The sequence below is a fragment of the Pelophylax lessonae genome (genome assembly GCF_965119305.1).
Source record: "Pelophylax lessonae genome assembly, chromosome: 1".
Classification (NCBI taxonomy): Eukaryota; Metazoa; Chordata; class Amphibia; order Anura; family Ranidae; genus Pelophylax; species Pelophylax lessonae.
The window spans coordinates 361,005,474-361,030,672 of NC_138768.1; the positions used below are offsets into that span (position 1 = coordinate 361,005,474).

The window sequence follows — 25,199 nt, forward strand, 5'->3', positions numbered from 1 at the left end:
CAATCTTCTAGTGTGTATGGCCCATTATACTCACCAGCTAGAGCTGAGATTTACAAACTACGGCCATCCAGCTGTTGCAGAACTACACATCCCATGAGGCCTTGTAATTCTCTGACATTCACAGACATGACTAGGCATGATGGAAATTGAAGTTCGTGAACAACTGGTGGGCCATAGTTTGAAGACCTCTGAACTTGAGCTTTGGTATATGCTGACTTTGAGATTTAGCATGTGGGTGGGGGATGGGTAAGTAAAACTGGGCATTTATACATCAATAAGGGCTTGTGGTCAGTGAAGGTTTTAACATCATTACATAAACATACAGAATCATAGGTGGGAATGGATGGACTGATGTATTTTAGATAAATCATTAACTAGGTACTAAAACATTGGCCAAGGAATAATTGTTTGAGGGAAAGCAATAAAATTAGATAAATTCGACATACTGTTAACAGGCAATGCGTTTAGGGACACATAGGAGAGAATGGTGGGGTGGTCAGTGGGTAATTTTACAAATGGTTAAAGATAATCTACATCTTTACTACTATGTGCATGCGGACAGAGGGTAGTTTACAAACAATGGCCTGTGTCAATTGCTGTACATCCAAAAACATCATAATTCAGGTGAAACTAGTAATACATGTAATGTAATGTAAAAAATCAAACATACCTTGATATAGTCCTTCTGCAAGACCTTGATGATGGCAGAGCAGGTCTCAGGGATGATGACTCCAAGAGCTTGGGGGGAGATGCCTGTGGTGAACTTCAGATCCTGCAGGCTTCTCCCTGTTGCAAGATACCTCAACGTCGCAATTAACCTTTGCTCAGGAGTAATTGCAAGCCGCATACAAGTATCCTGCTTCAGAATATAGGGGGACACCAGGGCAAGAAGACGGTAAAAGATGGGATCCGTCATCCTCAAATAATTCCTGAAGTCATCAGGATTATTTTCCTGGAGCTCCCTCAGCAAGGACATATGAGAAAATTGATCACGGTTAAGCAACCAATTTTTCGTCCAGGAGGTCCGCTTCTTCTTCCTATTGCTCGTACGTCGTCTCAGAGCCAAAACTCCAACACTAAAGACAGCAACGGACGAATTCACGGTCGCCATAATAAATTCTCGAACGATGTCTCGGAAAATAGCGAAATGTCGTCAACCAAACAAATGCTACCGAAATCAGCGCGAGATGCCCAGAAGGGTCACGGCCAAACACTCACTTCCTCTTTTGTAGCGGCGAACGTGCGTGGAACGTAGTGACGTCATTTTCTGTCGGAAGACAAATGTCCTGGGCAAGTTTTGAGCACTTTTCAACAGACAAACAACAAACACACCAGCCGCGAACATTTGTAGGACGTTCCGTCGGCCGACGATCGGTACGTGTGTACGGGGCTTAAGAGATATGTTTACTGCAGTGGAACTCTAACAAGTCACTTTCTTCTAAATGTCCTTAAGGGCCTAGAAAATGAGATGACAAAGAAAATGATCATATAGTGAGAATATTTTTTGCAAGCTGTCTGATATGTCAAAAGAAATCTGAGCTTTATTTTAAAATAGATGAAAAAAAAAAAAAAAAATCGGGGTTCTTTTTATTAAGGTTTCTTTCTGCTGGAGAAATGTGTGCATTTCAGGTGAAAGTTGGGTAAATCTTGGGTTAAAATATTTATAAATTGACCCTTTAGCTTTGTAAAGCACTGTGTATTTAGCAATTGCCATGTTATTTTTCTTTTATACAATGCGCTTCATGGTAGGATCACCAACATGTTATTTCACACAGTAACAAATTAAAGTACTATTCCCACCTACTGCTATATTACATATGTGGAAGGCAGAAAAAAACGTGCTAAAATATTTTTTTTAATATCAATATTTTTTTTTTATCAAGCATCACTTGCAGTAGTAGGTATGGAAAAAGATATGTGTTAAAGTTCATCCAAAGCCTCTAGATTTTCCTAAATAAACAATCATTTTCAATGCAAGTTGTCATTTTAAATATCTTAAAGTGGTTCAAAAGGCTACAGGTTTTTTTTACATTATGGCATTATCTACATTAAGGTAGAAAGTTTTTCAAATGTTTCTCTCCCCCCCCCCCCCCCCCAGCCTCCCCTAAATATTTACCTGAGCCTGACCTCGATTAAGTGTTGTGCCTGAGAGCAACAGTGGGAGACATTGGCTTTTGCTGTGGTCATTCAAATCCAGTGAGGAGGGAGTGGAGGGCAGGGCATAGCCACGTTATATATGTGTATACACACACACAGCCTGACTTGGGAGCGAGCCAGCAGCATCTGCCCCCATAGCAAGCTCTTGCTATGGGGGCAGACACTAAAGAGGGCAGTGGGCTCAAGAAGAGGAGGTTAGGGCCACTCTATGCAATGCAAACATGTTTGTTTTTTATTTAAAAAAAAATAGGTTTGGTAACGCTTTCAAATAAATGTTTATCTTTTTAAAATTTTGAAATATAGATTAATTCGCTCCGCCAATCAGAGCGTTATCAGATAACGCTCTGATTGGCGGAGCGAAATGCATCAAGCCGTCCGTCCGACTACGTACTACGCCACGTCCGGCCACATCCGACTTCCGGTTTCCGGGGACACGGGAAGAGAGCACGGCCATTTGTTTGGCGGTCCGTGGGATGGTGTTAAGGCGATTTATTTTCTACTACATTGTAAGTGTAACTTTTAACATGCGTAATTAATAAAGTCCTGACATACTGCACGATGATAGCATCTTTCTCTTTTATGAATATTACCTGGATGTTGTGAGCTGCAGTGTACCTTATAAGGTTGATTGTTTGGCGGTCCATCGAGGCTATCACTACCAAAGAAAATCCTGAAAGCGGTTTATTAATTGGCTTCTGGTGAGTAGGGGACCAAGAGGGGAGCACCTACTCGTGAACAGAGAGCACCAGCACTTTTTTATGAGCACGCAGCACTTTGGATTTATGTTTGGCACAAAGACTGTCACTATTAGATCACTTGAACAACTGAAGAATATATGAATTTTTATCACAAAAACTTTGTTTATGTATAGATTTTGGCTCATTTATTTATTTATTTATGCATATTGATTGTCACTATTTAATATTTTGTGCACTATTTATAATTTTGGATAACAGTTTACTTGATATAGTTTAGCACTAGCACTTTAAGCACAATATTATGATTAATTTGGTTTATACACATATCTAGTTGGTTGATAAGCAGCGCAGGTATCATTATATTTTATTTGTTTTAAAGGCACCCCCTTTTTACCAGCAGCAGCAGCTTATTATATATTTATAAATTTTACTATTATTGGAGCAGATACAATCCTAAGCGCTAGCCCCATACATTTTAAGCATCTCTGTTTATTTGACTGCCATCTGATTATGTGAGGCCAGGACAGTACAAACAACCTCTAAATTACCCTTTTCTGTAAAGAAGACACTCCAAAATACTCAATGCATCTTCTCCTCTGGAGTATGGGGATTAGTGATGGACGAACATCTGCCTGGACGGTTTGCAAACGCAATCGGCAAACTCGCTCAAATGTTCGCGAACCGCACGGCGGACCCCATTCATTTTCATGGCAGGCGAACATGAAAAACCTCCAGGTAATATTTGCAGCCACAAAATGCTTATACTGTGCACACATAGTCCCACAACATGGACACTGACATACCAGAAGTATTGCTATTGGAAAAGTTGCCATAATTTTTTTTCAGCAAAAATATTTATTTATCTTTTTTTTTCTAAATCAGCCAGAACTGACAGCAGCCGGTAAATACCTGTCAAATACATATAGGGTTTATTCACACGTCTGTAAAATGGGTCAGAATCCATTTCACAATTTAGCGGAATGTTTACAGACCCATTGATTTTCAATTCAAGTCTGAAAAATTAGGCATTCACAGGATAGAGAAGTAAGTGTTGGCCAGTACAGGCACCAAAAATTAGCCAACAGGTTTTTTCACCGGACAGCAAAGAACTTTATATTCGGTGGCTGGAGATACATTAGGCATTCACAGGATACAGAAGAAAGTGTCGGCCAGTACAGACCCCAAAAATTAGCCAACAGGCGTTCACCTGACAGCAAAGAACTTTGTATTCTGTGGCTGGAGGTACATTAGGCATTCACAGGATACAGAAGTAAGTGTCGGCCATTACAGGCCCAAAAAATGAGCCGACAGGCGGTCACCTGACAGCAAAGAACTTTGTATTCTGTGGCTGGAGGTACATTAGACATTCACAGGATAAATAACACCCCGCTTCAATGTGTCGTTTTTGGGGGCCACTGGTCTATCACACCAGTTATAAAAAAACATTTCCAGTAACTTTTGTCACTGTGTGTAGCAGAGGTAATGCAGTGAAAGAGGCAAAATTTCTGCAGTAACCAAATTCACTATTATGAAAGTATATTGTTATATAACACCCCGCTTCAATCTGTCATTTTGGGGGGGGGCATTAGTATATCACCGCAGGTATAATACTTTTTTTCCAAGTAACGTTTGTCACTGTGTGTAGCAAAGGGAACGCAGCGAAAGAGGCAAAATTTCTGCAGTACCCAAATACACTATTATGAAAGTATATTGTTATAAAACACCCCCGCTTCAAATCCAATATAATATGCTTTCTATATTAGAAAGTATATTATAAGTGTATTACACCCCTATATACTGCACACCAAACAATAGTACACCTATATCAGTCCTTAAAAGGACTTTTGTGAACCTATTACCTAGCCATTTGTGTCACTGACAGTCTGTCCCTGCTCCACACAGCAACCTCTCACCAGTCACAATGCTGCACAATACAAATCCACTATAATATGCTTTCTATATTAGAAATTATATTATGAGTGTATTACACCCCTATATTCTGCACACCAAACAATAGTACACCTATACCAGTCCTTAAAAGGACTTTTGTGGACCTATTACCTAGCGATTTGTGTCACTAACAGTCTGTCCCTGCTCCACACAGCAAATCTCTCCCTACACTGACAAAAGACAGAATATAGGCCAAACAATAGTACACCTATGCCAGTCCTTAAAAGGACTTTTGTGGACCAATTACCTAGCGATTTGTGTCATTGACAGTCTGTCCCTGCTCCACACAGCAACCTCTCCCTACACTGACAAAAGACAGAATATAGGCCAAACAATAGTACACCTATACCAGTCCTTAAATTGACTTTTGTGGACCTATTACCTAGCAATTTGTGTCACTGACAGTCTGTCCCTGCTCCACACAGCAACATCTCCCTACACTGACAAAAGACAGAATATAGGCAGAATGTAAAATGCCAGCCAGATCAGGTCTATTTATGAGGTAGGGGGGTATGTCCATGTGCTGAAATGTCTCAATTGGCTATCCTGTAACACCTGATGGATGTGTCATGGGTCAAAGTTCTTCACAATGTAAAAGAATATGGCAGCTGCGAACATCGCCATATGTTCGCATGATCAGCGAACAGCGAACGAGCAAAGTTCGCTGCGAACCGACCGCTGGGCGAACCGCAAGGCCATCTCTAATGGGGATATCACATGTATGAGTATTGTTTGCTGCCTGGATGTATAGAGGGACCCAGAAGCCAAAGAGCACCTTCAGGCTTTCAAGGAGCATAAATTACACATCTCATTTCCTGACTACATTTCTTGTGTATCACAAAAATCATCCAACATTGTGTCAAAAACAGTGTACTTTACTGCTCGTCTTTGTATGAGTGGTCAGGGAATATAGCTTAGTGTAGCTTAATCTACAGCAGTCTCCATTGCTATCAATCAAGTAGACCAAGCCTACCGGTATGGGGCTGCCCTCAGGAATTATTCACAATGCTATGTTCACTGGTCAGGAAGTACAGGTAGCTGAACAAAAGGTGAACAGAAGGGTACCTCTGGTTTCAGGAGTGCAGTTATGTGTCTTGCAGGCACCTTTTCAGTGGGACATGCAGATGAGTCTGTACAGGTGGCAACCAGAGATTTGGTCATCAAACAGGTAAAGGATTGGTGCAGGCTGCAGGCAGAAATGTAGACATTAACAACTTTACCACCAGAGGATTTTGCTGTCTTACGTCCAGGCCACTTTTTGCGATTCGGCACTGTGCGACTTTAACTGACAATTGCCCGGTCGTGCAACGCCGTACCCAAACAAAATTTATGTCCTTTTTTTCTCACAAACAGAGCTTTCTTTTGGTGGTATTTGATCACCTGTGCGATTTTTACTTTTTGTGCTATCAACAAAAAAAGAGCGTAAATTTTGAAAAAATAACAATATTTTTCACATTTTTTTATATGAAATTCCCCTAAAAAAAATGTAAAAATCAAAATTTTTTTACATTTTTGGCCAATTTGTTTTCTGCTACCTATGTTTGGTAAAAAAAAATCACAATAAGGGTATTTTGATTGGTTTGCGCAAAAGTTATTGCGTTTACTAACTAAGGGAAAGATTTCTGTCATTTTTGGTGTTTTTTTTTAACGAGTAATGGCGGCGATCTTTTTAACGAGTAATGGCGGCCATCTGCGATTTTTTTGTGAGATTGCGACATTGCGGCGGAAAGATCGGACCCTTGACTGACATTTTTGACACTTTTGGGGGTACCAGTGACATTACTACAGTAATCAGTGCTATAAATATGCACTGTTACTGTAAAAATGACACTGGCAGGGAAGGGGTTAATTGTATTGGAGAGGGAGGGGTTAATGTATGCCTGGTGCTTACTAACGTGTGTGGGGGAAGGTGACTGAGTGACACAGGGACAGATTGCATGTTCAGCTATGCTGAACCCTGCAATCTGTCACTGTCTGCCACTTAGGAGATCCGCCCGCTTTGTTTACACAAGCGGGCGGATCTCCAAACTCGATTCCCCGACGATCGGGGAAGAGCGGCGGTGATCACCACCGCTCCTCCCCTGGCCCCACTCCCGCTGTGACTGAATACAGCGGGAGCGAGCCTCCGGCGGCACACATGCGCCGCCCACAAGGGGAGGAGTCCAGCGACGTAGGTCTACGTCACTGGACGATAACTAACCACGATAACTAACCACCGGCAAGTGGTTAAACAAGCCAGGGTCCGTACAGGTGGCAGGCCGTGCCATGTCAGCAAACAGGCAAAGGATCATTCCAGACAGCAGGCAGACCAGTAGTCAATAAAAAGCTCAGGGTCAGTTCTGAAGGCAGGCAGTAGACATAATCAGTATGCAGGTATCAGTTCAGGTGGAAGGCAGAAGCATGGTTGAAAAACAGGCCATGGTCAGTTCAGGAGAAAGATAGAGATGACATTGCACTGGTGTAGAAGCACTCAGGAATACTGTTGCTGGCTTACCCTGGCACTAGAGTGGCTAGTGATCAGCAACATTGTTGCTGGCTTACACTGGCACATTCTAGGCCAGATACCAGGAAGCAGTTGAAGAAATGTAAAAAAAAAAGTGTAAAATAAGTAATTAAACTATACCTTCCTATCTATTAACTAATTCTAGAAGCATAAGGGTTAAGATAGTACTTGTTGATTTAAAGAGTTTAGTTCTACTTTAAATATACATGTTCTCTTTGTAACTCTTCAGCTGATAACTAATGTATATCATTAGTTTAAAACATTCCTTTTAAAACTTTTTTAAGTGGCAGTACTGTAAACAGCATTAGTATGGGCATGGGGAGATTAGAGGTAAAGGCCTTATTTGACTTGGCTATAGAAAAAAAAAAATGTTTTACTAGAATCTTAGTCTATGAAGTAGTTGCTAACCTATATGGTGCCATCCCTCTGGAGAAAAGGTGTAGAGAGGCAGTGCTCGGGAGAGTGCTGTGATCACTATGAGATGGAATAGACTACATTTCTCTTCATTCATTTCCTTCACAGACCCTGTCCTCAAACGTTTTTGTCTATATTATTATTTTGTCAAATATATAATGCTTATTTTTCTTTGAAAAACCTAAAACCAATTTTTATCATTGCTTTCATAAATCCCTTGTGATGAAAGACAACTGCAATCTGAAGGACATGTTTTGTTGAATGCATTGAACATTCTAAGTATCATTTTATTGCTTTTCAAAATCCATTTGATTGTCTGCCAGATATATACTGGTAATGACACAGCAATAATACAATTTTCTAAATCACAATTCATACCAAGCTATTTTTTTAAGTCACAACAACAAAATTGTTCTCTTGTTATGTTAGACAAATATATTTATTGATGCAGCTTTTGCCAATTGCTATACAAGAGATATACTGCGTTTATACAAAATGACAAGTCATAGTAATCAATGGATTTGTATTTGCCAGGTATTAATGGGGCCTGTGAGTCTTCCTTCCATTTGGTTGATGGAACAAGTTACAGTATATCAGATCAATATGTTCTCACACTCAGCCATTTCAGTCTTTGCCAAGGATTACTTTCACTATTAAATCTGTAATGCAAGATATCAAAAATGAAGGAATGTACTTTTGATCTAAGGAAATAAAAATCAAAGGCTTAACGAAGCAGCTAACTGTCTTATTCGCATTAGGGGCAGTTAGGCTGTTTGAGTCTAATTTACTAAATTATGAATAAATCCAAAGTTAGATGCAATGGAGAAAACTTGAGTCTTGCTTAAATAATTTAAAGTGATTCTAAAGGCTATTTTGTTTCTTAAAAAAGATGTTATACTTTTCCGTCTGTGCCATGATGCAGTCTGTGAGCAGAGCAGTCCCTTACCTCCTCTTTAGTATACCCCCACCTTTACTGTTTGTTTCTTCTTTCCACAAGTTCCCTTTCAGCAAGCCAAGTGTTAGGCGGCACCTGTGCACGTACTGCCAAGCCAGGCTGTGTAAATCAATAGACACACACAGCGATGGCAAGCCATGCCCCCACTCCCTCCCCACAGTTTTACTGACAACAGCAGAAGCCTATGGTTCCTGCTGCTCTCAGAGTCTCCTGTGAATCTACAAAGTGAAGAGAATGGTGTTTCTGCCGGATCAGTGAGAGGAGTCAGGTAAGTGTTTAGAGATGGGGGGAAGTTACATGGGTGTTTTTTTTTTTTTTTTAACCTTACCTTAAAACAACTTTAAAGAGGTTATAAACTCGTTTTAATTTTTTTTTTTTTTACAACCTGAAAGACAAACTCATAATGAGCTAGTATGCATCGCATACTAGCTCATTATGAAATACTTACCTTACAACGAGCCCCCGCCGTGCCGCTCACTCACCTGTATGACGGGCGACATGTTCAGTCGCCCGTCTTCCGGGATCGCGGCATCCGGCCATCTGATTGGCCGAAGCCGCGGTGACGTCACTCCCGCGCACGCGCGCTGGAGCCGACAGTCACGGCACGGGACTCTGAAGGAACGGCACCAGCGGCCGTTCCTTCAGAGCGCATGCGCCAGTGACGTCACTGGCTGCATGTAAGGTAAATATCTCCTAAACGGTGCATGTTTAGGAGATATTTACAGTACCTATAGGTAAGCCTTAATATAGCCTTACCTATAGGTAAAAGTTACAGAGGAGGGTTTACTTCTTCTTTAAAGCTAAACTCTAGCTATAACTTTTATTGCATGGTTACATTGGTCTACCATATCTCATACCTGAGCAATTGCTGTGGAAGCTGCAAATCACTGTAGTAGTCACCTTCCCGGCCCTAGGCTACATTCTGGGTTCTAATCAGCTTCCCTTCTGTATAGTAACCACAGTGGGTTGCTAGCCTGGCACTACCGTCATTCATATAATTTTTTTAATGAATACAAGGCATTTTGTTATTGGTTGATTTGAAGGTTGTGGCATCGCAACCCTGCCTCTCCACATTGTCCAGAAAATGCCTTGTATTCATTAAAAAAAAAGAGGTTACACATAAGTTGTGGAAAATAATGTCATCAGGTCACCAAATTGAGAAAAACAAAATGTACGTTATAACTTATTTTTACTGATACATTTATGCTTTGCTAAAGGTATGGCACTTACCAACTTTCCAAAACATTAATTGTTAATGCTTGGCATATTCTACAATGAATACTTCTAATTTTCAAATTTTCTCCACTCTCTAAACATGACAGCATCAAATGAAACATTGATAATAATGGTCCACATGCAAAGATGCCACATCCAATGGATATAGTATTAAAATACAAAAAACACTGATAGGGTACTTTTCAGGTGTCAACCACATTTAAAATACTCTACAAAATGTTTATATGCTGAGTGGATTGACTGACTTTGGGTGAAGGGTTATCGGCCGCAGAGGATACTTTTCAGATATGCTCTTTGTTTTACTACCCCATGTGAGTTTCAACTTTGTTTTTATACGTACATTAGCCACCAGTACCATTATCCCAGGAGGATTTTATATATATAGTCATCCCACTCACGATCCCCAGGGGCTGCGCAGCAACGCAATCTGTTAGCTGCTGTGTCCATTGGAAACAGCGGAAGAAAGATCATTGCACTGGGTTTGCCCTGGTACTATGTGATTGCTGTGACTAATCACAGCGATCACATGTCCATTGTGTACAATGGCTTCAATTCATAGCCATTCATTGAGTACTATTGTGATAGTTTTGATTGGTCACAGTGTTCACATGTTACAGGGCCAATCACAGCTGACTTGTACCATGTGATAGCTGTGGCAAATCGCAGTTGTACCTAATGGCACATGAATGGATGCTATTCATAAAAATGATTGATCATTGCTGTAATAGTTTAAAAAATATCCTGATTACCTACCCAGAGAAGTACTGTGTCACTATGATGACACTATACTGCTCTTGTCACAGTATGTAAAAAAAAAAAAAATTGTAAAAAAAAAAAGTAAAAAAAAAATATTATTATAATATTATTATTATTATTTTTTAACATACTGTTACCAGACAGTGCAATGCCCTCATTCCTGCCACACCAGTCATATGGGGATGCTGTACTGCTCTGGTGAGGGTATTTAAAAAAAAATGTGAATAAAAACCCAAACTTTAATTAATTACTTAATTTCCCAAAAAAGTGACCAAAATTAACAACTTCAAAAACCTCACCATGCCTCATACGAAATACCTTGGCCTGCTTACTTTCCAAAAAGTGGTCATTTGGGGGTATTTGTGCTATGATTACCATAGTTTGTACACTCTATAGCTTTCACACTAAATAATATACACTGATTTACCTGGCATACATTTATGAAGAAAGGTTATTTATTTTAAATGTTTTTTTTTTGTTTTTTTTACAAAATGTAATTTTTGCCTCAAAATTTCAAAATATTTGGATTATTTTGTTTATATAGCAAAAAATAAAAACCCGTGGTGAATAAATACCACCAAAAGAAAGCTCTGCCTGTCTATAAAATATTAAAAATTTTATTTGGGTACAAGGTTACATGACTAATTGCCATTCAAAATGTGACAGCGCTGAAATCTGAAAATTGGCCTAGGCAGGAAAGGGGTGAAAGTGTCTGATATTGAAGTGGTTGCCTTACTATACTCAAATTGGTGCCCGCTGCTGTTTACTTAATTTTCTACAAAGAGGACTTTAGACGATTCAAGGTTCTCAAAAGCAAGCTCAGAGACCCTGAACAGCAGTAAATCTTTAGGCTGTTTGCAGACCAGCCTCTACAAATTCAACACAATTCAACACAAATTCCTAAAAATAGATTGCAACTTAGCATGTGCAGAGCAGCAGGAGACAGTGCCTTATTTGATTTTAGACACTATAGGCACTTATTTTTAATGTTTTACATAGCCATACCTCCAAAAGGAGCCAGTCTGAACCTATCAGGTCTAAATTCTCTGACTAATGTTCCACTTTAACCCTTTTACTGTCACTGATGTTTGTAGCATGTTCGTGGCAGCAGGGGGGTTTTACACACACTCCAGATGAGAGTAGGCTTGGTCAAAAAACACTTAGTGCCTTCCTAGGCTAGTAACAATCTTCCAATCCCCCCAAGTGGGGATCCTCCCTCAGGGATCGCTCTTTGTGGCAAACAGTGATGATACCATACATAGGGGAAAAGAAACTCGATAGTGCTGAAACCCTTTTTAAAAATATATTTGATAAAAGCAATACATTTACTCACATACTGTTGGTGCTGTGAGTGCACCAATCTATCTATAGCATCAAAAACTGTATCATGGTGGTGTAGTAGAATCACTTGTCAGCCTCTAGCCACCTGCATCCACCTCCTGCTGCCTGTCATTGTGAAGCACCATTTGGAAGAAATGGTGTCAAACAAGAATTTATTTAAAAAATAGCAATTATTTGTTATACAGAGTGCAAAGAGATTACATCTATTTTGATACACTTTTTTATGTCTAATCTAGTGATCGACTGATATCGTTTTTTTTATTGCCGATACCGATACTTTGGTCATCGCATATCGCTATCAGCCGATATTGGCCGATATTTTCGTACATTAAAAAAACATTTTTTTTGACAGGTACTGTTGTGGAGGGATCTGGGGGTCTAAAAGACCCCAAACCCCTCCTCTGCACTTAAAAACATTCAAAATGCCAAGTTTGGCTGTTTTGAATGCTTTCATTTCTTTGAATTTGAAGCCGAGTACCTGGAAGTGATGTCATGACATCACTTCCGAGTTTTTACACGGAGACTCGATCAGAGCCGAATGCGGCTTTGATCGGGTCTTCTCTTCGGGGGGGGCCCCGAAGGATGGTTGCCCAGGTCTCGGAAGGCGGCGGGAGGTTGGGGCGTCCCCTCCCGCTCCTTGTAATGACAGCTGAGCGGCTTCTCAGTCGCATCACTTGTCATTACAAAACAGCTGACCATCAGCTATGGACACTGGTACCGGGGTGATTCCTCTAACTGCAGGCATCACTCCGGTACAAGCACTTTCTGAAATATCGGCAATATCAGTAACCTCAGGGGCCGATTCCGATATATCGGGGAAAGTGCATATTGGCCCCCGATATATCAGCTTTGGCGATAATCGGTCAACCCCTAGTCTAATCATACAACAGAGATGCAGATTTCAAATCTTTCTTTTTTTTAATTATTTGATAGGACCACCAAAACATACATCAATATTGGATATTCTTCGTAAAAATAGAAAAAGATTATGTCATTAGCAACAATGTAAAAAAACGTAATTCTGGATGTTAAACGGCTGATGGATTCCTTTGCAAACAAAAGAAAACAATGACTGGTGTGGTAGTGGGTTTGGTGAAATCCAACTATTTTACTAGCAAAAATCTAGAGGACAGGAAGAAAAAAAAAAAAACCCTCAGCTTACAACAGAGAGGGAAAAGGGCAGTTGGAAAGGTTACTTCCCAGCGTTTTCATAAGCTTCCAGCCTTTTAGTCCCCTCATTTGTATGTCAGACGTTGAGAGGAAATCCGCAATTGCTCCCAATAAAACCATCTCTTTGTGTATTCCTCTGTCTTTCCTCTGAGGACTGAGGTGAGATTCTCCATGTTTATCTCATTTACATTTCTCCTTCTAATATATTAGTAAGGTCTAGAAGGGGGAGATGCTCTGCCAATACACAGCTGTCACTTATCAAAATCCTACCAGTCTTGTTTACCTTTGAATTGGGTCTCCTTGCTTCTCTTAGCTGCTCCTGTCTTTAAAGCATGCTCCTCCTCCAGATATGGAACTGGGGGACACTGCTGAGGCTGTGCTGTCTCCATTGGGAAAGTAGACATATTGGCAGTGAAAAAAGTCTAGGAGAGTGATAACTGAAATGCCAAGTATTTAAGAAAATGTATGAAAATCTCAACTCACCCTGGTCTTTTTGAACAGAGACAAACAAGACGTGTGAGAGGTACTTCATGTGGAATAGCATTAAAGCTTTATGACATGTATGTAGACCAGTGTTTCTCAACCTTTTTTCAATCAAGGCACCCTTTAAAATTGAGCACAGTCTTTAGGCACCCCATTCTAAAATGTAAAAACTAAACTAATAGTTTTACATATTTATTGCAGCAACATCCATAGATGTAAGATACCCATTGGTATAGGTGACCTTTTCTTCCAAAGCAAATACACCTTTGCACACTGATACTAACTAGTATTCCAATGTTTCTCTTCTCCCTCAGTTTTTATCCAACCTCTAAGCTAATGTGACCCCAATGCTGATAGAGAGGGGCAGGGTGGAGCAAACAAGGATATTGCACCCAAAATCCTCCTTATCAACTGATTAAGTCATTGATTGTTAGGTCACCGGCAGGTAGAAGGTTGCAATGGTGTACAATAAAAACCTGTGACTTTGGGGAACTTAAAGCAGGCTTGATCCACCCACTGGCTTGAACGCATTTTTGAGAAATTTTAGGCATTTTGCCAAGGCTCCCCTGAAGAAACATGAAGGCACCCCAGGGTGCTTGGGCACCCTGGTTGAAAAAGGCTGATGTAGACCACTACAAGACAGTTGTTTTTAAGTTTCTCCTCCAATCCTCACTTTATCTTTTGCTGCTCTGATTGCATGCTTTAATCCCACCATTTAAGCTTATCTAAACCCAAACAATAAAATCTTATATACAATTTACTATGTTAAGTCAAGTGCTAAAGTCTTTTTATTAATTTTAAATCTGCAGCATTATTAAAATAACACCTTGTAATCCTGTCATGAAGGTCCTTGTTTTGGCCCCCAAAGTGGTTTTTACAGGCTGAAGGTTTTTTTTACCTTTGTGCATTTTACTGTGTGCTGCTCCCCCCCACAGCCTCCCTAGTACTCACCTGAGACTTCCTCTCCATGACAGCCGCATCGATTGTCATTACAAGACAGCCGACCGTCAGCTACTGACGCCGGTACCGGGCTGATGCCTCTAGCTTCAGGCATCATTCCGTTACAAGCACTTTCCCGAAATATCAGGAAAAGTGCATATCAGCCTTAGATATATCGGCTTTGCCGATAATCGGTTGATCCCTAGTTTACACAATGTTCTATATTCCATTAATGCTAACTATATATGTTGTATATTGTACTTTATGATATATACATCATACCATACACTCTGCTTTACCTTCTATAGAGTATCCTTTGTTTAAAATCTGCTGTACAGTTTATATATCTCGCAGTGCCTTTTATCCTCTGCTAACTTCACAACCATTGGAATGAATCTCTGCTCACTGTTATCACAGTTTTTTCTCTGACACACTTCTTATATATGTAGCAAGGTTTCCAGGCCTGTGGCCTGATGTGGGTCTGCCACTGTTACCGGTTACCTTTCCAGCCCATGTGAGCTGCGGCCCTGGATGTAGAGACTGAGACATGGACAACTCCGGCATCTTGGTTTTATTGTTTTATTGTAGATAAAGGGGATGGGAGAAGGGAATGAGTGGGATACTCCTTTAGGCTTCAACTATATACAGTTGGGACTTCCTGAAAAATGCCCGTTGACGCTTCCTTGATGCCAGCCGCCGCCAGCCAACGCTCACTAACTCTGAGAATACTCTGTAGCTTAATAGAAGTGCTGAATCCTTGACTTGAAGTACAAAAGATCCAGGACTGTGAAATTGTAGACCAACCAACACTGTTACACTGCAACAAGTCACTGAATACTTCCCTCCCGCCTTGCTCTGGCTTTAGGTAGTATGTTGTAGAACTGTAAATCCTAACTGGCACACTCTCTGAACAATTCAGGGCCCAATAGTAGATGCCCCCTTTAACCTTGAATTCTTCGGGGTTCACTATCTATGCACCCCCCTCTGTAACTTCAGGGTCCTCAACCTAGGTACCCCCTTTCCGCTAGCTGGCACTGGATCCCAGAACCTCTTCCAGAGTGGTCCCCTTTAACTCTGGCCAGGGGCAATCCTCAGTACTCACGACCTGTGTAGGCTTTTCTGGGACAGGACCCCTCTCTCCTCAGGTTCTCGGCACACCGGATCCCCTCAGCTCAACTCAGCACTCTCTGGATTCTCAGGCGACACCTCAAGACATCCTCTTTCCTCAGACAGGAGGAGAGACAGCCGCACTCTCCATCCTGGGACTCTGCTCCCGCCAAAGACATTGTGTCATGTGCCACCCCCAAACTGATACCCACTCCCAGAATCCTTTGCAGCACAATCTGCCTTCTGGGGTAGTTACAAGCCTGGATGTGTCCCCTGATTGGGCTTCCTCCACCGCCCTATGAGAAACCTCTCAGAGGAGCAGTGGGGAGACTCCCCCTTCAGCAGGCACACCTGGAAACCATGACACCCTGACTAAATAAATCACAGTCCTGCTGTTAGGCAGACAAGGCCCACTATACCTTTACCTAGCACCTACCTGTAGGGTGCTACATATACATAAAATCAATAAAAAAGTGATAAAAAGGCATTTATGCCTAAAATAGTCACATCACTTAAATCAAAGCTTTCAAAGCGATTGTGTTCATGCTAATCTTTACTATTCTTCTTTTTGCATTGCTTTAATTTAATATAACTTTTTCTAACTGGAAGCTTTTTTGATATCACTTTCATATTAAATGATCATGTTTATCATTAAATCATTTGCAATGCAATTATAGTATACAGTATGTGGGGTTGTAAACTGAGAAAATGTAATCTACATTGCATGTATTTTATAAGGATATGATATTCAGCCTGGTAAAAAGTGTTCTTTACTGGAAAAAGTAAATTAGAATGGATTTAGAAGAATATAAGTACGATATGTGATTTTGTAGACAGTTTCTAAAACCACTTAGGAACTATAATGGATCATATATAAAAAAAAAAAAAAATGTTTCCTAATAGAAAAATATCTATAACTAGATATGGAGATACAATAGCATACTTCATCCAACCCTTAACTGCCAGAAAAATAGAAAGCCATTCATAACTACACTGTGACTTATTAAAAAAACATGCTGCATCCTCCCCCACTGCTTTGATAGTGAGAACTGAGCAATCAAACACCGCTGATCACTCAGTTCACCCCATCTGCTCTGAGCAGAGAGCTGTGACCTATCAGAGACCGGCTCTCTGGTCTGCCCCTCTAGAACTCACAGGGCTGGGCTGTGGATGAGTGGGAGGTCCTGGCTCAGGCTCTCAGCAGATTGCTTTGAAAAACCCAACAGTTTATGTTCAGATTTTTTTTCTTCTTTTTTTGCTTCTGCATGTCTGTAAGTGTACTTCTGAAAATCACTGGAAGTAATTGGTATATTCTAGTATTCCAGGTTCCATAAGACTGAAAAACCCAACAGTTTATGTTCAGATTTTTTTTCTTCTTTTTTTGCTTCTGCATGTCTGTAAGTGTACTTCTGAAAATCACTGGAAGTAATTGGTATATTCTAGTATTCCAGGTTCCATAAGACTGATTTACTACTATGCTGTGAAAAGCTGTGTTGTGTGGTGACCTGAATGGCAGTGTCAGATTACTCATTTACACAGTGGAATTAGTAGGAGGTGGGCCTCCCTTTTTACTTGTATAGATGGTACCCATCCTGTTTGAGAGTCAAAGCAGTAAACAGAGCAAAACCATTCCTGGGTTTTGTTATCAGAAGATCCAGCATGATTTACCATAAGTATAATGAATGTACTTTGTTTTATTATAAGTATAATGAATGTACTTTGATTTACGTATAATGAATGTCTTTTTTTATTATAAATAATGATTTATATGAAATATACATTATCTCACAAAATTCAGTACACCCCTCACAGTTTTGTGAATATTTTATTATATCTTTTCATATGACATCACTGAAGAAATGACACTTTGCTACAATGTAAAGTAGTGAGTGCAAAGCTTGTATAACAGTGTAAATTTTCTGTCCCCTCAAAATAATTCAACACACAGCCATTATTGTCTAAACCACTGGTAACAAAAGTGAGTACACCCCTAAGTGAAAACGTCCAAATTGGTCCAAATTGGCCATTTTACCTCCCTGGTGTCATGTGACTTATTAGTGTTACAAGGTCTCAGGTGTGAATGGGGAGCAGGTGTGTTAAATTTGGTGTTATCACTCTCACATACTGGTCCCTGGAAGTTCAACATGGCACCTCATGGCAAAGAACTCTCTGAGAATCTGAAAAAAAGAATTGTAACTCTACATAAAGATGGCCTAGGCTATAAGAAGATTGCAAAGACCCTAAAACTGATCTTCAGCCCAGTGACCAAGACCATACAGCGGTTTAACAGGACAGGTTCCACTCAGAACAGGCCTCACCATGATCGACCAAAGAAGTTGAGAGTATGTGCTGAGCGTCAGATCCAGAGGTTGTCTTTGGGAAATAGATGTATGAGTGCTGCCAGCATTGCAGCAGAGGTTGAAGGGGTGGGGGGTCAGCCTGTCAGTGTTCAGACCATACGCCGCGCATTGCATTAAATTGGTCTGCATGGCTGTCATGCCAGAATGAAGACTCTTCTAAAGATGATGCACATGAAAGCCCACCGACAGTTTGCTGAAGACAAGCAGTCTAAGGACATGGATTAATGGAACCATGTCCTGTGGTCTGATAAAACCAAGATAAACGTATTTGGTTCAGATAGTGTCAATCGTGTGTGGCGGCAACCAGGAGAGGAGTACAAAGACAAATGTGTCTTACCCACAGTCAAGCATGGTGGTGGGAGTGTCATGGTCTGGGTCTGCATGAGTGCTGCTGGCACTAGAGAGCTACAGTTCATTGAGGGAACCATGAATTCCAACACTATATGTGACATACTGTGACATACTGAAGTTGATTCAGAGGAAGGCGAAAAAACCCAGCAAAGCATGATCCAATTTGCTATAGCAGGGGAAAAAAATTCCTTCCTGATCCCCTGAGAGGCAATCGGATATTCCCTGGATCACCGCAGTCGATTCAGAGGAAGGCGAAAAAACCCAGCAAAGCATGATCCAATTTGCTACAGCAGGGGAAAAAAATTCCTTCCTGATCCCCTGAGAGGCAATCGGATATTCCCTGGATCAACTTTACCTAAAAAAAAAAAAATAATTAGTACCCACTTACTGTATATTAAGTACACCCAGGAAAGAATCCAGACCTTTTTTAAAGCAATCTAGTGAGCTAGCCAGAACCACCTCTTTAGGGAGTCTATCCCACATTTTCACAGTTCTTACTTTTCGTATTTGGAGACGAAATCTTTTTTCCTCTAGACGTAAAGAGTGCCCCCTTGTCCTCTGTGTTGACCTTAAAGTGAACAACTCAACACCAGGGTCACTATATGGACCCCTTATGTATTTATAAATGTTGATCATATCTCCCCTTAATCTCCTCTTCTCAAAAGAGAGAATAAATTCAGTTCCTCTAATCTTTTCTCATAACTGAGCTCCTCCATGCCTCTTATCAGTTTGGTTGCCCTTCTCAGCACTTTATCTAGTTCCCCGATATACTTTTTAAGAACTGGTGCCCAAAACTGAACTGCCTATTCCACATGAGGTCTTACTAATGATTTGTACAGGGGCAAAATGATATCTCTCTCTCTGGAGTCCATGCCTCTGTTAATACAAGAAAGAACTTTGCTTTGGAAGCAGCAGCTTGGCATTGCATGCTATTATTAAGCTTAGGATCTACCAGAACACCCAGATCCTTCTCCGCTATGGATTCCCCCAGCTCTACTCCACCTAGTATGTATGATGCATGCATATTCTTAGCCCCAAAGTGCATAACTTTACATTTATCAACATTTAACCTCATTTGCCACATAGTTGCCTAAAGAAAAAGTGCATTGAGATCAGCTTGTAAGTTGGAGACATCCTGTAAGGAAGTTATTCATCTGCAAAGCTTGGTGTCATCTGCAAAGACCAAAATGGTACTTTTACTCCCAGATCCTATATCATTTATAAAGATATTAAAAAGTAAGGGTCCCAACACTGAACCTTGGGGTACACCACTGATAACTTTAGACCATTCAGAGTAAGAATCATTAACCACTACTCTCTGAATTCTATCTTTTAGCCAATTTTCTATCCAATTACAAACCGATCTTTCCAAGCCTGTAGACTTCACCTTACAAATTAACCATGTGTGGGGAACTGTTTCAAACGCTTTTGCAAAATCCAAGGGGATAGGTTTTACTTATTCCTCATAAAAAGAAATCAGGTTTGTTTGAAAACTTCTGCCTTTCATGAATCCACGCTGTCTGTTGCTTAAAATATTTTTTTCCTGCAAGAACTAATTTATGGGGTCTTTTATTAAACTCTCCAGTATCTTCCCGACTATAGAGCATGATACCCTCTCTTCAGAGATTGGGCCGTAGGGCAGTATTCCAACATGATAATGACCCAAGAAACACCCCCAAGACGACCACTGCCTTGCTAAAGAATCTGAGGGTAAAGATGATGGACTGGCCAAGCATGTCTCCAGACTTAAATCGGAAGGTGGAGGAGCGTAAGGTCTCTAAAATCCACCAGCTCTGTGATGTCGTCATGGAGGAGTAGAAGAGGACTCCAGTGGCAACCTGTGAAGCTCTGGTGAACCCCATGCCCAAGAGGGTTAAGGCAGTGCTGGAAAATAATGGTGGCCACACAAAATATTGACACTTTGGGCCCAATTTGAACATTTTCACTTAGGGGTGTACTCACTTTTGTTGCCAGCGGTTAGGACATTAATGGATGTGTGTTAAGTTATTTTGAGGGGACAGCAAATTTACACTGTTATACAAGCTGTACACTCACTACTTTACATTGTAGCAAAGTGTAATTTCTTCAGTGTTTTCGCATGAAAAGATATAATAAAACCTTTGCAAAAATGTGAGGGATGTACTCACTTTTGTGAAATACTGTATGCTAACTATTCATTTGATGCTACCCCGTTTTACTCAATATTCCAGTTCTTCATGAATACATTAATATTTAAATCCATTTCTTTAGATTACATCTCCAAGTGTTCTTTGTCTGCCTGTTCTAAATGTTACGAGGGTTGAATTCAGCTTCTACAGAGAGACACAATTTATATTGGAGGAGCTGGATATCCCTGAATCCTATCTCACCTTCAAAGATGAAATCAACCTGCAAAGGCTGAATGAGGAGGAAAAGTTATCAATAACACTTGTTAACTTCAGTGCCTTCACCAGGTATTATATATGCAACAAGGAAAAAATCTAATCTGAATAAATGTCAGCTGTCTTTGCATTATTATTTAAATTTCCAAAATGTTTTGCATTGTTATTTTAATTTTCCTCTCTCTTTTTCCCTTTTTTCTTTTGTTTCTTTTCCACCTTTTATCTCCCACCCCCCCCTTTTTTTTGTGTTTGTTTGTTTGGTGTTGTGCATGTTGGGCTTTGGCTAGTTTGGTACCTTTACATCTTGCTATTATGTTAATCGGAGATGGAGATTTGAGGTTCTGACAGTGTTTATGGACTGTATCTATTGCTTTTGGTCATGTTCACACGGATTGCTTTCCAACACTGGTCATTGTGTATCTGTTTAAGCTTCGTTACTTTGAACCATTTATCTTTGGTACCGCCTTTGCTGACTCCTTGGAAACGTCACTAATATGTAATATTGTTGTGTTTTTCTTGAGTTGTTTTTTTGTTGATTTTTTTTCTTTTTATTTTATTTTGTACTTGCTCTATATTTTTGGGACTTAGGCTCCATTCACACTACCACGGCACGACTTGTGCACGACTTCGGGGGCGACCTGTGAAGTCCCGTGCACCGCGACTTCGGCGCGACTTGCACGGACTTCATATAATGAATGTCTATGCAAGTCGCTCCGAGGTTGCCCCGAAGTAGTACAGGACCCTTTTTGTAAGTCGGAGCGACTTATGTCGCTCCTATTAGAACGGGTCCTGTAGCACTGCATGGACCGCGAGGGACCGTGACTTGTCAGGCTGACAAGTCGCGGTAGTGTGAATGGAGACTTATGTCTGGTGTTTTGAATTTTAAATTTCAAAATTTTCAATAAAATTAGATTGAACATTTTCTAAATGACCATTATAGATAATGGTTAAAGCAAAATACTTTTAAATTTATTAAAGCTTAGTTAAAGTCTTGTACCTTCAGAGTCCTATAGCAACATATAGAGTATCTCTCAAAAGGGAGTACACCCCTCACATTTTTGTAAATATTTTAATATATCTTTTCATGTGACAACACTGAAGAAATGACACTTTGCTACAATGTAAAGTAGTGAGTATACAGCTTGTATAGCAGTGTAAATTTGCTGTCCCCTCACAATAACTCAACACACAGCCATTAATGTCTAAACCGCTGGCAACAAAAGTGAGTACACCCCTAATTGGAAATGTCCAATTTGGGCCCAATTAGCCATTTTCCCTCTCCGGTGTCATGTGACTCGTTAGTGTTACAAGGTCTCAGGTGTGAATAGGGAGCAGGTGTGTTAAATTTGGTGTTATCGCTCTCACTTTCTCATACTGGTCACTGGAAGTTGAACATGGCACCTCATGGCAAAGAACTCTCTGAGGATCGGAAAAAAAGAATTGTTGCTCTACATAAAGATGGCCTAGGCTATAAGAAGATTGCTAAGACCCAAAAACTGAGCTGCAGCACGTTGGCCAAGACCATACAGCGGTTTACTAGGACAGGTTCCACTCAGAACAGGTCTCGCCATGGTCAACCAAAGAAGTTGAGTGCGCACGCTTAGCGTCGCATCCAGAGGTTGTTTTTGGGAAATAGACATATAAGTGCTACCAGCATTGCTGCAGAGTTTGAAGGGGTGGGGGGGTCAGCCTGTCAGTGCTCAGATCATACGCCACACACTGCATCAAATTGGTCTGCATGGCTGTCGTCCCAGAAATATGCCTCTTCTACAGATGATGCACAAGAAAGCCCACAAACAGTTTTCTGAAGACAAGCAGACTAAGGACCTGGATTACTGGAACCATGTCCTGTGGTCTGATAAGACCAAAAAAAACGTATTAGTTGCAGATGGTGTCAAGCGTGTGTGGCGGCAACCAGGTGAGGAGTACAAAGACAAGTGTGTCTTGCCTACAGTCAAGCACGGTCGTGGGAGTGTCATGGTCTGGGGCTGCATGAGTGCTCTCAGCACTGGGGAGCTACAGTTTATTGAGGGGACCATGAATGCCAACATGTACTGTACATACTGAAGCAGAGCATGATCCCCTCCCTTTGGAGACTGGGCCACAGGGCAGTATTTCAACATAGCGACCCCAAACACACCTCCAAGAGGACCACTGCTTTGCAAAAGAAGCTGGGGGTAAAGATGATGGACTGGCCAAGCATGTCTCCAGACCTAAATCCTATTGAGCATCTGTGGGGCATCCTCAAATGGAAGGTGGAGCGCAACTCCACAAGCTCCATGATGTCGTCATGGAGGAGTGGAAAAGGACTCCAGTGGCAACCTGTGATGCTCTGGTGAACTCCATGCCCAAGAGGGTTAAGGGAGTGCTGGAAAATAATGGTGGCCACACAAAATATTGACACTTCGGGCCCAGTTTAGTCATTTTCTCTTAGGGGTGTACTCACTTTTGTTACCAACGGTTTAGACATTAATGGCTGCGTGTTGAGTTATTTTGAGGGGACAGCAAATTTACACTGTTAAACAAGCTGTGCACTCACTACTTTACATTGTAGCAAAGTGTAATTTATTTAGTGTTGTCACATGAATAAATATAATCAAATATTTTAAAAAAAAGGGGTGTACTTACTTTTGTGAGATACTGTGTTACGCTTTTTAACTTTTATTCATTTTTTTCCCTTTGTGGATATGTACTCCCACCAGTGCTCCATGCTTGCATTACTGATGAACCACATCCAATCTCCTTTTCACAAGTATCTTTGCACAGATATGTATTGCAGAGAAAAAGAGAGGGCGTGCCTGACCAGGTCAGTAGTGTACAAGACAGCATGGTCAAACACTGGTGCCTACTGCACAATGAAGTCACATTTAGATACAGCGTGTAACTGCATTAATGGAAAAATAAAGGCAAGATGATGAAAATGGGTTATTGTTGGTAATATCTTCAATTACTTTAATTGGGCTTTAATACTTATAAAATTTATGCATTGAGGCTAATTTATTTAAAAAAAGTTTAGAATATAATCACAATAAATTGTATAAATATTCGCCGAAATTACCCAGTCATGTGCAAATTAAATATTAACTAAACCAGGATCTCCTTTTCACATGAGTGGATAAAAGAAATAAATTTTTGCACAATTTATTGTGTGAACATTCTCAGTTCCTTTAGTAAATAAGCTTCAGTGTATCTAAGAATTGCTTTAGATGCCAATCTGAGGTTTTTGCATATCCACCAATCATTTGTTTCCTTTAATTGTTAAGATGTTTTAAAAGAAAGTAGTTATACACCTGCAATCTATGCAAGAATATTTTGTTTTGTACAGAATTAGTTATTTGATGATTTTTTGCCAACTCAATTAGTGTTTCTCACCTTATCTGAGCCTGACATTTTAGCTAAAGACAGGCCCGGATTGGCTAATCGGGAGCACCGGGAGAATTCCCGGTGGGCTGGTCAGTTTTTTGGCTGCAAGGGCCGTTGTCATGGCCAGGGGCGGACTGACCAATTTGCCTGGGGGGCCCCACGCAGGGTGGCAATTTGTCCGATCTGATCCCCAGGACACCGCAGCACCACCTTTAGTGTGTGCACTAGACTGGTTGCTAAGATGGCCAGCCGCCTGGCGTCTAGCAACCAGTGACGTGCAGAGAAGAGGACCCAGAATGCACAGCGGAGGAGGATCTTCCTCGTCCTCCTCTGCGCCTATTGGAATGTGTGGTATGTGGCTCCACCCACTTCCTCCCTGCATCCTTACTGTGCGGCCGAGAAACTGCCTGACTGAGCCATCAGGAGACCCCAGAGCAGGACCGAGGTAAACTGCTGCTTGAGGTGATATCTCCTGACAGACACCAAGAGAGCCCGAGGAGAAGGAGAACACTTCCCGAACCAGTGAGAGAACTCAGGGCAGGGGTAGGCATCAGTTCAACAGCACAGCCAGCAAATTTGCTGCATGTGTGATTTGCTCACATTGTACTGTATATCTCTGCTCGTGTCCCTTTTTTTCAGTGAGAACAGCACTGTCAAGCCTCTCCTACACTGTTTACATACATAGCCCCACCTCCCAGCAGGATGTCTGGCTGCTTACTCACCCGAATGCAGCTGGAACATGATTGCTATGCTGCCCTGTCACTCAGCGCTGCACCTGCCTCCTCCTGAAGTCCAGGCTGTGCTTCCCACACATTATCCTGGAGAATTAAAGGTCTGCTGGAGCAAGGGGGGTAAGAGCCAGGGGCCTCTCTTGTCATAGTTGTACAGAATGGTGAACATGTGTGCAGGGAGGGTAAAGCAATAGAACATATGGGGGGCTGTGTGTGTGTGGGGAGCACTGTTCATATAATGGGGGCCTTTGCATGTCCTTAGCAGGGACAGTGTAACTAACTTCTTGTATTGAGACCCCTGTGT

The 25,199-nt window shown here is 41.0% G+C and overlaps 1 protein-coding gene across 1 annotated transcript in view; it reads left to right on the forward strand.

The window, feature by feature from the left end:
* Positions 1-25,199, forward strand: part of PRUNE2 (prune homolog 2 with BCH domain) — a 452,865-nt gene that overhangs the window by 94,019 nt on the left and 333,647 nt on the right. The window contains exon 3 of the mRNA XM_082264016.1: positions 20,671-20,873. Within this exon, the coding sequence (XP_082120142.1) occupies positions 20,671-20,873 (203 nt within the window). The remainder of the gene's footprint in view (positions 1-20,670; positions 20,874-25,199) is intronic.